The sequence below is a fragment of the Cherax quadricarinatus genome, unplaced genomic scaffold, assembly GCF_038502225.1.
Source record: "Cherax quadricarinatus isolate ZL_2023a unplaced genomic scaffold, ASM3850222v1 Contig2774, whole genome shotgun sequence".
Lineage (NCBI taxonomy): Eukaryota > Metazoa > Arthropoda > Malacostraca > Decapoda > Parastacidae > Cherax > Cherax quadricarinatus.
This window is the reverse complement of record NW_027197800.1, coordinates 2,869-16,832: the sequence shown is the minus strand read 5'-3', so window position 1 is coordinate 16,832 and position 13,964 is coordinate 2,869. Positions and strand designations below refer to the sequence as shown.

General features: G+C 36.5%; 1 protein-coding gene across 1 annotated transcript; it reads left to right on the top strand.

Annotated features, from left to right (window-relative positions):
* Nucleotides 1-6,471: 6,471 nt before the first annotated feature.
* Nucleotides 6,472-11,791, top strand: LOC138851913 (uncharacterized). The gene is made up of 3 exons (XM_070081448.1): nt 6,472-7,440; nt 7,603-7,782; nt 8,000-11,791. Exons 1-3 carry the CDS (start codon nt 7,431-7,433, stop codon nt 11,722-11,724), a joined length of 3,915 nt encoding a protein of 1,304 aa, XP_069937549.1. The 5' UTR covers nt 6,472-7,430; the 3' UTR covers nt 11,725-11,791.
* Nucleotides 11,792-13,964: the final 2,173 nt, after the last annotated feature.

The following is a 13,964-nucleotide window of genomic DNA, read 5'->3' as shown; positions in this document are numbered from 1 at the left end:
TAGAATTGATGAGGGGAAAAGGGTGAGTGGTGCACTTAGGAGTCTGTGGAGACAAAGAACTTTGTCCTTGGAGGCAAAGAGGGGAATGTATGAGAGTATAGTTTTACCAACGCTCTTATATGGGTGTGAAGCATGGGTGATGAATGTTGCAGCGAGGAGAAGGCTGGAGGCAGTGGAGATGTCATGTCTGAGGGCAATGTGTGGTGTGAATATAATGCAGAGAATTCGTAGTTTGGAAGTTAGGAGGAGGTGCGGGATTACCAAAACTGTTGTCCAGAGGGCTGAGGAAGGGTTGTTGAGGTGGTTCGGACATGTAGAGAGAATGGAGCGAAACAGAATGACTTCAAGAGTGTATCAGTCTGTAGTGGAAGGAAGGCGGGGTAGGGGTCGGCCTAGGAAAGGTTGGAGGGAGGGGGTAAAGGAGGTTTTGTGTGCGAGGGGCTTGGACTTCCAGCAGGCATGCGTGAGCGTGTTTGATAGGAGTGAATGGAGACAAATGGTTTTTAATACTTGACGTGCTGTTGGAGTGTGAGCAAAGTAACATTTATGAAGGGGTTCAGGGAAACCGGCAGGCCGGACTTGAGTCCTGGAGATGGGAAGTACAGTGCCTGCACTCTGAAGGAGGGGTGTTAATGTTGCAGTTTAAAAACTGTAGTGTAAAGCACCCTTCTGGCAAGACAGTGATGGAGTGAATGATGGTGAAAGTTTTTCTTTTTCGGGCCACCCTGCCTTGGTGGGAATCGGCCAGTGTGATAATAAAAAATATATATATATATATATATATATATATATGTGTGTATATATATATATATATATATATATATATATATATATATATATATATATATATATATATATATATATGTCGTGCCGAATATGTAAAACTGGTCAATTAGCAAGAACTCATTTAAAATTAAGTCCTTTCTAAAATTTTCTCTTATACGTTTAAAGATATATTTTTTTCATTAATGTTAATGTAAAAAATTTTAATTTTGCACCAAAAGAATCTTAGAAAACTTACCTAACCTTATTATAACAAGAACAATTTATTTTAGCCTAACCCAACTAAATATATTTTAGATTTGTTTACAATAATTTAATACTAAACAAACACAGTGAAATATATTTTTTTCGTTAGGTTCAGAATGATTTTGGCGAAATTATTGCATACACAAATTTTCACTTGTCCTATATGGCAAGATGAACGTTGCTATTTAAGCCAAGATCGCAAGTTCTGCCTATTCGGCACGACATATATATATCTAGATATAATATATATATATATATATATATATATATATATATATATATATATATATATATATATATATATATATATATATATATATATATATATATATATATATATATATATATATATATATATATGTCGTGCCGAATATGTAAAACTGGTCAATTAGCAAGAACTCATTTAAAATTAAGTCCTTTCTGAAATTTTCTCTTATACGTTTAAAGATATATTTTTTTCATTAATGTTAATGTAAAAATTTTTAATTTTGCACCAAAAGAATCTTAGAAAACTTACCTAACCTTATTATAACAAGAACAATTTATTTTAGCCTAACCCAACTAAATATATTTTAAATACGTTTACAATAATTTAATACTAAACAAACACAATGAAATATATTTTTTTCGTTAGGTTCAGAATGATTTTGGCGAAATTATTGCATACACAAATTTTCACTTGTCCTATATGGCAAGATGAGCGTTGCTATTTAAGCCAAGATCGCAAGTTCTGCCTATTCGGCACGACATATATATATACATATATATATATATATATATATGTATATATATATATATATATATATATATATATATATATATATATATATATATATATATATATATATATATATATATATATATATATATATATTGGGTAGGAAACTTACAGTCAATATTTCAAGGTAGCGTAATATAACCTACTCGCATGTGTAGGAAACTTACAGTCAATATTAAGAATCATTTCTGAATTAATTGTAACCCCGAAATGATTCAAATCTTCATGTTGAAAATATAATGGATTAAAATTATATCCTCCATCATATGTCTTCATATCAACTAATATAATAAATATCTTATCGGGTATGACTTGTCCACAAGGATTATCTGCGATCAATTGTGTTTGATTAGATGCCAGAATATATGATTTAAATAATGTCTTCTTGAACAGATATTCACACCCCTGCGGGTTTACCCTCATGCTTGAATTCAATGCAATTAATGCATTCGTATACGGAATAACTTTATCGATCCATAATTTAATGGAATTAATATTATATTTATATGTTTTTCCGCTTAATGGAGTCATAATTGCCCATGCGGGTGAATGCAATTCAAGTCTCAATCGACATTCGACACTATCCAGGATATATTCGTGAAAACTACTCACATCCAGCATCAAAGGGAAACAAGTATTCACTCCATTCGATAATTTACCTTCGTCTTTCTTAATATCATCTAAATCAGCTGTTGTAATAGTACTACTTGCTGTGTCTTTATTACGAAAGAATGCTATTCTTCCCAATGTATCTAATTTTGATGGGGATAAATGCTTAAGCAGTTTAATATAACCCGTATATGAATAAAATGGATTCGATTCTATAAGTTGTTCATTGAGATACAAACACACAGATTTGAATATTGTCTGACTTATAGAGTTCACAAATATGACCTTATCTCCGTCTCCCAGTGCACTCCCATCCTCCTTTGTTATATTTATGTTCATTTCCAAGGCCAGACTCGTTAAATCTAAAAAATGTCCTTCTGAACTTTGTATTCTAAATTCGAGAAATTTATCAGATCCCTGATTTACTGGTAATACTTCACAGGTGCGTCTAGCTGCTATTGAGGATTCAATAATGGCGTGTCCTGGTAATTTTGGGAATCCATCAGTTATGGAATGAGAATAACTGGGGACGGGGGCGTTGAGCCCCCCTGGTGTAACGTATAGAGCACCAGCCGACATACTAACAATATGACAGTTAACAATAAACTAAAATTAATTAAATATTCCACTTTCTTTTATTATTAAATTTCAATCGTTTCAAACCAATCTTTCTACTTCCTCCGGATAATAACTTCTGTCCGACACCTTCAATGTTTCTACACCTCTATTTCTCGCAGAATTTTTCAATGCAATACCATTATTAACATCGTTCAACACATTTTGTCCGTATTGTAATACTCCCGGAGCAAAGGTATTCAATAAGAATGGTATTGCTTTTCTGGCCATCCCACCGAGAAATGACAATAATCCTCCGCCCCTCCCTCTAGCTTTATATAATATGATATCATCTAAACCTGCCCCTTTCACCCTCGAAGTATCAAAGAGTTTCAGGAATGATTCCACTGAAGGAGGGGAGAAACTGGTTCTCATCTTGACGGTTCGTTCAATATTAACTCAACTTGATCATTCACTCTCGTTTTATAGGTCTTAAATGTAGTACACATACAGTAGAACACTTATCATTATATTGAATTAACCTTCCTTTCTGATCAGCGAGCTTAATACTCACTTGATCAATTATCTTTTTATTAAGTGGTTTGTACATTGTGGGGTCATAATTAGATCTTAATGTATTAATATCAACTACTCCCAAAAGAGATACCAACTGATCGCCAAAATTAATGGGATCAATCAAATCACTATATATTAACATATAATTAATACCTGATTCAGGATCGGGTGGGTTTACCGCCTTCACACCAGACTCGTTAAAAATAATCTCTTTTTTATTGGTAAAGACATACAAAATTTCATTACCTGAGAACCCTAACATATCGCTTCCTTCTTTATCAAATTCCAACCCCACATAACCGCTAGTAATATCAGAAGGTAGTATAATTTTTTTTTTTCAAGTTAATAACCACTCTGTTTATTCCTGGATGATATGTGAACACAATTGAGTTTTTGGGGATGATAATACCCGTTATCTTTTTAACTGCTATTAGCAGATTTTCATTAATATCCTCATTTATTGCCTCTAAAATCCTTGTCATATCACCTCCAATAATTTTGCTCATATCAATTTTATGCATATATTTATTTAATGTAGATTTCTCATATTTAATACATATCTTCAAATTCTTTTGCGGTATATAATGCGTCTTGGGGTAAATTATATTTTTCAGAGCAACCTCATAATCAATTTTATTATCTAATATAATGGGGTCATATAATTTATTAATGAAAGCCGAAGGTGTATTGGCGGGAAATAAATCAAGACTGGAATCACTACAGACGTATAGAAGACGTTCAGCCATCTCCACACTCTTATAACACACACTGAGTAAAAACATATCATCACAGAGTTTATATACTCACCTAATATGTTATCCACGATGATTCCTCTCTCCATACACCGCCTCCTTTATGTAATAATTGTCTTCTCACTTTTGTATTCCTCACAAAATCAAAATGTATACCTGTTATATTTAATAAATGCTTTATTTCTGTTAAGTAATCAGAATCGATTCTTCTCGCTGATTTCACATTGTTTTCTGATAAAACATTTAATATTTCAATAATATTACGTCCAGTAATGGGGGTAAGAAGGTCACCATTCTCATCCCAACTCACCAAAGGATTTCTTTGCAATAATACCAACATTGATTTCACATATTCTATATTTCTCGCACTCACTCTTATGTGCATGAATCTTGACAAATCTGGGGTTTTCTGAGGTTTCACCGAGGTGAGAGCAGGTGGGTTGACTTCCCTGACGGGACTGAGCTTAATCTTGCGTTTAACACCACGCTTCAAGCATCCACCTCCTCCTTCTAAATTCTCATCACCTCCCAATTTTACTATCTCGAGAGGTTTGCGTTTCATAACTGAAGTTGGTACAAGATAAAATTCTTTCATGATTTATTAAACAATCTTGAAATAATATCTACTGCTAGAGGTAATATAATACTAAGAAGATTTCCACCTCTGATACTCAGCAAATATTTCTTTTTACGCTGAAAACCAATTTTCTTACAAGCTAATGATCTAATCTCGTTCTTGTACTTTTTAAATATTTTAGGGTCTAATGGTATTTTATTCTTGATCAAATTCTTGAAAATCTCACTGATACAACTTATGTGTGTTTTCTTAAACTGTTGTAATAAACTCTTCCGTTGATTGCGTGGGAGACTATTAAGTAATGTAATTAATTCTTTAAATTTTTCTAATAATGATTTTTTCATTGTACCTTCAACAAATCTCCTTCTTTGACCCACGAATTAAAAGTGGAATCATAACCTTTATAAGATACCAAATAATGCGTAATTCCACCAATTTTTTTTCGTTTCAATACTCTGTCGATAATATATTCTGGAGGTGGTATGACTGGGGTCAATTCTTCGCGATAAAATGTTCCTTTAATCTTTTCACCTTTCAAATCTTTCAAATGATATGTTGTTATAGGTTGAGAATTATTAATTCTATATATTTTAAATATTTCCTCTGTATTTTGTGTGTGAAACCCTCGGTTAAACGCGGATGATCTGCTAAGAGTCACTCTTGTTGTGTCTCCAACAGCCAATTTCTTACTGATTCGTTTCTTATTGGATCTTCCATTTTTATAATTTATGCGAAACTGATTCCTTATATCATTCAATGTCGTAATACCATGGACTTGCAATGGGGTTTTACCACCAATCCCCGAGTGTGGAGTTGAATTATACGCATCTACCAATTCATTTAACACTTTTGAATAATTAAATGTATTGGCACTTGTCATATACTTGTATAATTTACGTTTCAACGTTTGCAAGCCTCTCTCTGCAATGGAAGCTTTTGTTTCATTCGAAAATACATGATATAACTTTATATGCTTACTCTGGAGATAATTCTGTACCTGTTTATTTAGAAACTCCCTGCCTTTATCTGTAAATAATCTCGATATATTCTTCGCCTTTTCATTCTCCAATATGTTTTGTAATGCATGTAAAGTGCTCGGTCCGTCTTTCTTTTTCATGAGTACTGCTTGTAAATATCTTGAAAAAACATCGATACACACGAGAATGTATTTATATCCATCATTATATCTGGATAATTTAGACATATCACCCAAATCACAGGTTAATATCACTCTGGGTTTGGGAGCAATTATTTTCCTACGAGGAAACTTCTTAGGTTTAAGAACATGTAAAGTATATGATCTTTCTGAATTTAAGAAATTTCTGATCTCTTTCAAGGTTATGGACGGATCAATCTTTTTTACAGCTGTATATAAACAGTTTACACCAGACAATGATCCCACAGAACCAGGATCTCTATAAACCTTTTCAATTAATTTTGTTCGCTCCATTGGTATACAATTTCGTAGGAATCCTGACGTAACACATTGGTTCGCAACTGTAATGCTTCTGGTGTATTTAATGCAAGGTCTATGAATAAATAACCAAAGGGTGATCGATTTATAGCAGATTTATATATATTTACAAATTCTTTATTTTTACCGAAAACTTGTCGCCCCAGAATCTCTACTTGTCCAAGATCCCTCATTTTAAATAAAGCAAAATGCGTGGCGTTTAAAGCCATGGTACGACTATATCGTCCTCCGTGAAATATATTTTGAGTAATCAGAATAATGCTTATATTATGATGTCTACCTTTAGTAAAACATTCGAGAATAATTTCACTGTTACCAGCTTTTAAAAATAGATCATCAACAATAATTATTGTATTTTCATCAGGTGATGCAATGACATTCTGCGGGTCGATAATATCTTTACTTAATGTTAATTTATGAGATATCTCTGAATCTTGTTCTAAGGGATGTGATGTCACCCCGCATATTATAATGTTATGAAATTTCTCATGGTATAACTTTAATAATTTTGATGTGAAATAAGATTTGCCACTATTCGAATAACCGGCAATGATAATCCTTGATGGATAACGAAATATATCAACGTCAGCAGATGTGTATGTTGTCAAGTTCATTGTACTGTCGAGAGAGATTATGTTTACCATAGAGAGGTGACTTGTACACTGTAAGTGTTAATGGGTTTTCAAGATATATAACAGCTAAGTTAATGTGGAGTAACCTCCTGTTGCGGAGCGGGACTACCTCACCAAAATTAGTTACTTTAGGGTACCGATTGACACGGATGTTCGGTAAGGAGATACGTAATGGCCGTGTGATTTTCTACCTTGGATGTGAACCGCATTTCATGGCGTCTGTCTGACCTGAGTTGACGCAGGTGTTCGGTAAGGAGATGACTATGTGATTTTCTACCTTGGATGTGAACCGCATTTCATGGCGTCGTCGGAGGGGGGGGGTGTACAAAAATCATGACGCAATACTTTGGGGTGACCCATATAAGGTCAAGGAGTCTCTCAGAGCGAGGATTGTGTTTCCATCCGTCAAGCCTGGCTGACCTCATCTTCCAACGGTGAACCACACATCATGGAGAAAGGTAAGTTGTACTTAGAAAATCTTGATATGTGGTGAAACAGATATTATTTAACAAGTTTAATGATATAACGAGGAAAAAATGTTTTGGGTTAATTTTTGTTGTTGGAGCATACGAGTGAAATTTTTACTGGGTTAGTGCGTTAATAAGTGAAATTCTTAACAGAGGATAAGAAAAGAATATACGCGAATTACTTGGAAGCATTAGTGAAGAGGAGATTGTCGATTAGAAGGCGACGATCGTTGGAAATCAAGAAAGGTGGTGTACATCGCAATGAGAGGTTGTTAGAATTAAAGAATGAGTGGGAACGCATAGATGTATTATGGAAGAAGGCTGTAGAAACAGGTATGTATCCAATTGTGATCTTTTTACTTTTGTTGTGAAAAATATTTATCGTAAAAATGAGTTAGTCACTCGAGAAAGATTTTTGTTCCATTCATTAAAATCTTAAATCGTAATATGTAAAAACTGAGAAGGGTGAAAGATTTTGTTCTATTCATTGAAATCTTAATATATAAAAATATTTTGGGTTATGAATTGGATATACTTTTTTCCTCTGCAGGAAATACACCTGGTACTGTTGTGAATCAAACTGAGAGTAATGACGCACAGCATGGAGGTGTGACGGGGAATGAAGATGAGAGTGCAGGTAGATCTGCTAGTGTTGGTACCTCACAACGCGGAGGTGCGGCGGGAGGTGTGGATACTTCTGTCCCCATTAATGAAGATGATGAGAGAGCAACTACCTCACATGACGTGTCTGACAGTAATGTCGCACACAATAGTGGAGGTGAAGATGAGAGACCAGAAATTATTACATACATCCAGAATTTTAGAGGTAGGCATACAGTGAGGAAATATAGTGTTCCTTCAACTTACAACAGGGAGTTAAGAATGTATTTACATGCTTATAGGGATTATTTTATAGATCAGATGCGAGATATGTATGATAGATCACCTCTAGCAATGTCGCTCAGAATCCACCCGATTATAGTTATAAGGACATTACGTCAAAACATATCGGGTGATGATCAAAATGGACAATTTGTGATAAATTTAGCGTTTGAGTTAGTAAGTGAAGAGGAAATCTCTGAAGTATTTGATCGATGGGTGGGAACGATATTAGAAAGATACGAGACAGAGTTGCAAGATCAGGAAGGATCTGGTTGGATCATAGATCAAATCGAATCTTTCAGTATCGAATACGTTAAAGTAGAATTCAGAGTACAAGTAGGATCATATGTGGCATATCCCAAGAAACTGCGAGGGAGCCAATATGTATTTAATCCAGTGATTAATGATGGGTTATGTGTACTGCGTGCTTTTGCTGCCTATCAATGTCATAAAAAGAATATGTCATGGAAAAATATTCACAGAGTAGTTAATACTAAGAAAGGATGTCTTAATCATGCAAAATCTTCTATAGATGATTTTCCCATTACACGTGATAAGTTAGGTATATTAGAGAAGGAAAATAAAGTGTCATTATATGTTTATCAATTAAGAAAGGATCAAGGTGGGACATTTGTGGCTATGTGTCGTAAGGGGAATAAGAAATATAAGGACATCATGTGTGCGTTATTGTTGAATGAAAGTCATTTGGTTTTAATCAAAGATTTTGACGGGTATGTTAGAACGATAATGAAGGATCATGGTGTAAAGAAGCACTGTCATAGTTGTTTGATGAAGTTGAATACACAGGAAGAGTTAGATATCCACGAAGATGGATGTAAAATCAATCAGATTCTCGTATTCCTCCCGGAAGGAACAACAGTACACTTTAAAAATTTTAGTCATACACATTCCAGCGAATATATCGGTGTATTTGATTTCGAATGTGCATTAGACACCACTCTCCCGGCAGGTAAAATTGAGTCTCGTCATAAAGCCATTGCCTATTGTTATATTATATTTGATCGCAAAGGAGAAATAGTGTGTATGAAGAGTTATAAGGGGGAGGATGCTGTTAATCATTTCATTTTAAATGTTAGTGGTGAATGGACTAAGATAAAGTTTAGAAGAGAGTATCATGTAATCCATATGACAGAGGAGGATAAGATGAGACATGATTCTCAGATCACTTGTGAATTATGTAGTAACACCTTCAAAAATGCCCAAGACAAACGTAAACATCATGACCACACTTTAAATTTCAATAATTATATTGGAGCCTATTGTGGGCGTTGTAATTTGCAGTGTAAAGATAAGAGTGAGAAATTATTACTTTTTTGTCATAACATGTCGTATGATTTAGGAATAATTTTAAAGGAATTGCAGGTTGATAAATATGAAATTAAACTTCATTCGAAACAAGGGTTCAAATTCTTGAAAGTAGACATAGGTAAGGTTAGGTTTCAAGATTCTCTGTCTTTATTGAATGGATCTCTTTCCACTTTAGCAGATCAACATATCAAGGCAGGTAAATCACTGAAATATACAGAGGCTATTCTGAAAGATGTGCCTCAGGATGTCTTACCTTTATTATGTAAAGGAAAACAAGTTTTGTGTTATGATTATATTGATAGTTTAAAGAAACTCGATGAAACAAAATTACCGAGTAAAGAACATTTTTTTAATTCTTTGAGAAATAGTGCTATTAGCCAGGAAGATTATGATCATGCATTGAAAGTGTTTGACTTGGGTAAATGTAAGACTTTAGGAGATTACTTGATGTTATATCTCAAGACAGATGTTGGATTGTTAGCCGATGTCTTCATGGAGTGGCGTAAAACACTCAAAGATATTTATAAGCTAGATGTTAGTAATTATATAAGTTTACCTTCATTCAGTTGGGATGCATTCCTCTTGAAAACTAATGTAAAATTAGATATGATATATTCCCATGAATTATATGACTTGATTAAAAGGAATCTCAGAGGAGGGTTTACGTGTGCAATTAATCAGTATTCTAAAGCAGATAATCCCTTAATTAATCCCAATTTTGATGTTGAGAGTGGAATGGGCACTCATATTTTATATCTAGATTTTAATTCTTTGTATGCTAGTGCGATGGTTGAAGCTCTTCCACAGAATGGTATCAGAAAATTATCGAATGAGGAGAAGAATGCTTTCCTCGATGTGGGATTAAGTAATGTTTCCTGTGAAGGTCAAAAGGGATATTGGATAGAATGTGATACCAAGCCCATGTCCCCTGAGGTAGCTAGACGCACTGATGAACTTCCTTTGATATTATCACACATGAATATATCAGAAGAGATGTTATCTCCTTATTGTGAATCTATATTGAAAAATGAAGCTAGAAAGATCCCCAAATCTAATGCGAAATTAGTGGCCAGTCATTTACCTCAGAAAAATTATTTGATCAGTCTAGATTTGTTACAGTTATTACTGGAACTTGGGTTAGAGGTGGAAAAGGTTCATACCATATATGAATATACTCAGTCAAAATTTTTAGAACCTTTCATAACAACTAATATTGCACAGAGAACAGCCACACGATGTCCTATCAAGTCAAAAGCTTTCAAATTAACTAATAACGCCATATATGGGAAATCATTGTTGAATATTACAAAGTATGCTGAATATTATAGTTATATCAATAATGAGAAAGCATTTGTTAGAGCGAGTAAAGATCCTTTCTTAAAAAATATCACACATTTGAATCAAGATAGAGTGATTTGTACATTCAACAAAGAGAAATTAGAAGTTAAACAACCACTTTATCTCGGTTTTCAAATTCTTGAGATTGCTAAAAAGAAATTGTATCATTTTTGGTATAAAGTTTTAAAACAACATTATGGTGATGATGTAAGACTTCTGTATACCGATACCGACTCGTATATTTTTAGCTTGAAATGTAAAGATTTGTACACCGAGTTAAAAAGTGAACCTTTGTTAGGATATATGGATTTTTCAAATTTCAGTCCTGATCATCCCTTATATGATAATAGTAGAAAAGGTGAGCTGGGGTTATTGAAATCTGAAATGTGTGATAAACATATTAGTGAGTTGATAGCACTGAAAGCTAAAATGTATTCTGTAAAGATTGCTGGAAGATCAACTACTGTCAGCAGAGCCAAGGGTATCCCTTCACATTTTATGCCATTATTAACTCATGCAAGATATAAGAATGTTTTAACAAATGTAGATAGAGAATTATTCACGTGTAAGTCTATAAGTAACGTAAAAGGTGAAATATGTACAGTAAGAATTAACAAGAGAGGCTTGTCAGCCTTTGATGATAAAAGGTATCATTTGAATACTAATGAATCCTTGGCTTATGGACACCCTGATATTCCACCATCTAAACGTAGGAGAATAGAGTGATTCCCATGTTGTATTACCAGAAATGTATATGAAATGTAATGGTTGTATAATAAATAAATAATGAAAATATTGTGTATTAGTGTTATCCTGAAATGTGAAAATATTTGGGTTATCCTGGGTTAAGAGTGAAAATGTTTTCCCTATGTTGTATATGAAATGTATAGGGGAAGTCGACAAGATTCAGCCTGTGCGTGTGGGGTCATCACGTGACGTCACTGACATAGGGGGAAGTCGACAAGATTCAGCCTGTATGTGTGAGGTCATCACGTGACGTCACTGACTGCCGTGTAAACACAGGTGGGGTGACGTCACACTTGTTTAGACTTGTAGTAAGAGAAAGTACCATGCCCCATAGGAGGAGTTCATTTGAATGCTTACCCCCAGAGGGGGAATCCAAAAAAACTTGATCCAAGGAGATGGAATCTTGGTATTATCGAGAAAACTTGATCCAAGGAGATGGAGTCTTTGTATTATCGAAAAAACCTTGATCCAAGGAGATGGAGACTTGGTATTATCGAGAAAAATTTGATCCGAGGAATTGGAGTCTTTGTATTATCGAGAAAAAAAAATCGAAGGAGAAGGAGATGGAGTCTTTGTATTATCGAGAAAAAAAAAATTTGGGGTGACAGTGGGAGTCCATTTTGAATGCTTACCCCCAGAGGGGGGAATCCAAAAAACTTGATCCGAGGAGATCATAAGAAAATGAAATTCAAAAAAATTTGGGATGGGGGTTTAAGTGGGAAGGGGAACCTCAAAAATTTGATCCGAGGAGAGCACAAGAAAATTCAAAAAAAAGTTTGAAAAAAAATCGGAAAAAAAAATCGGGGTGCGGGGGCGATCCGGACGACGCTGCAGAAGGCGCAGCAGAAGGAGCGGGCGGGCGCGACGGGCAGGCGAGGGGCGCGGGTGGGGCGCGACGGTGGGCATGAGGGGCATGGGTGGGGCGAGGGCACGGTGGGCAGGTGGGTCGGGGTAGGCGGAGGGCAGGGGGGGCGTGGGTGGGGGGGGGTCGTGGGTGGGGGGCGTGGGTGGGGGGGTCTGAGGGTGAGGTGGTCTCGAGGGCGAGGTGGTCTCGAGGGCGAGGTCAAGGTCATTAGCATATAGGTGTGTGAGGGCGGACGCAGAGCGTGCGGCTGGTGCCCTCTGGTGTCTGTATTGAGAAGTTTTGTTTTCTCAAGATGGCGGAACGCAGAAAAAGAGTCAACACTGTCTGTGTGGAATTGTTGAAAGGTGCAATATACCAGGACACCGCTGACGTCATTCTGCCTCTTGTGATAAGAGATACGTATGGAATCCCACGTGAGGATTTATATGGGATTTCTCTGAACGGCAACGCGAGAATTTTTGTGAAATTTGTGTCGTCTGCTGCGTATGTGAGTGTTGTGGATGCCTTTCAAGAAAAACGGATTGTTATCAACGCTAGTCTGGAGGTGCGCCTGCGTGATGTATCGACAAGTTATACGTGGGTTCGTCTACGTAATATCCCCTTCGAGGCAGACGAGGTGGACATCCGTCGGACTTTTGGGCGCTATGGCACCGTACAAGCTGTCCAAATTGGGCGTTGGTCCCAGGGTTTTTATGCTGGTATGCTCGCAGGTTCCTTTTCTATGAAAATAACATTGAGACATCCAATTCCCTCGTTTGTCATGTTGGAAGATTTTCAGACGCAGGTCTACGTAACCTACCCGGGCCAGGTTCGGACGTGCCGCCTGTGTGGTGCAACGGGTCATATGGCGGCGTCTTGTGAGCACCGACGAGGGAAACAACGGTCGGACCTGACAGACACTGCATCCAAAGATACGATGGAGGAGGGTGAGCTGGGCCATCAGAAGCCCACAATGGTGGACGACGTGCTGCAGGTTTTACCAGCGGATGTAAAGTGGAGTGAAGCAGTGGATGCTGCAGAGGGGATCGTCTCGACGCTACCACCAGCGTCGGAGATCGAGGCGATTGGGTGCGTGGACAGTGCGTCACCTCCGGTGGAAGAGGAGGCACAAACGCCCTTGATATTGCCCAGTTTTGAAGACTTACAGAGGATCCTCGATAGCCCGGCGACAGAGGGTTTACCGCCTACGTTAGCGGTGTCGCCTGTGGTCGACCATGGTCTAGCGGGACGTGTGGGCGGTGAGGATAGGCGTACGACTTTTACGTCTGTGGTGGTGACGGATGTCGAGGTACATAGAACAGACAGCGATGGGCTTATGGACTATGAGGGAGTGTCACGTAAGAGGCCCAGTACA

Coding starts and splice junctions, on each gene's coding strand:
- LOC138851913 (XM_070081448.1), top strand. Junction 7,783..7,999: donor GAAGAAGGCTGTAGAAACAG/GTATGTATCCAA, acceptor TTTCCTCTGCAG/GAAATACACCTGGTACTGTT.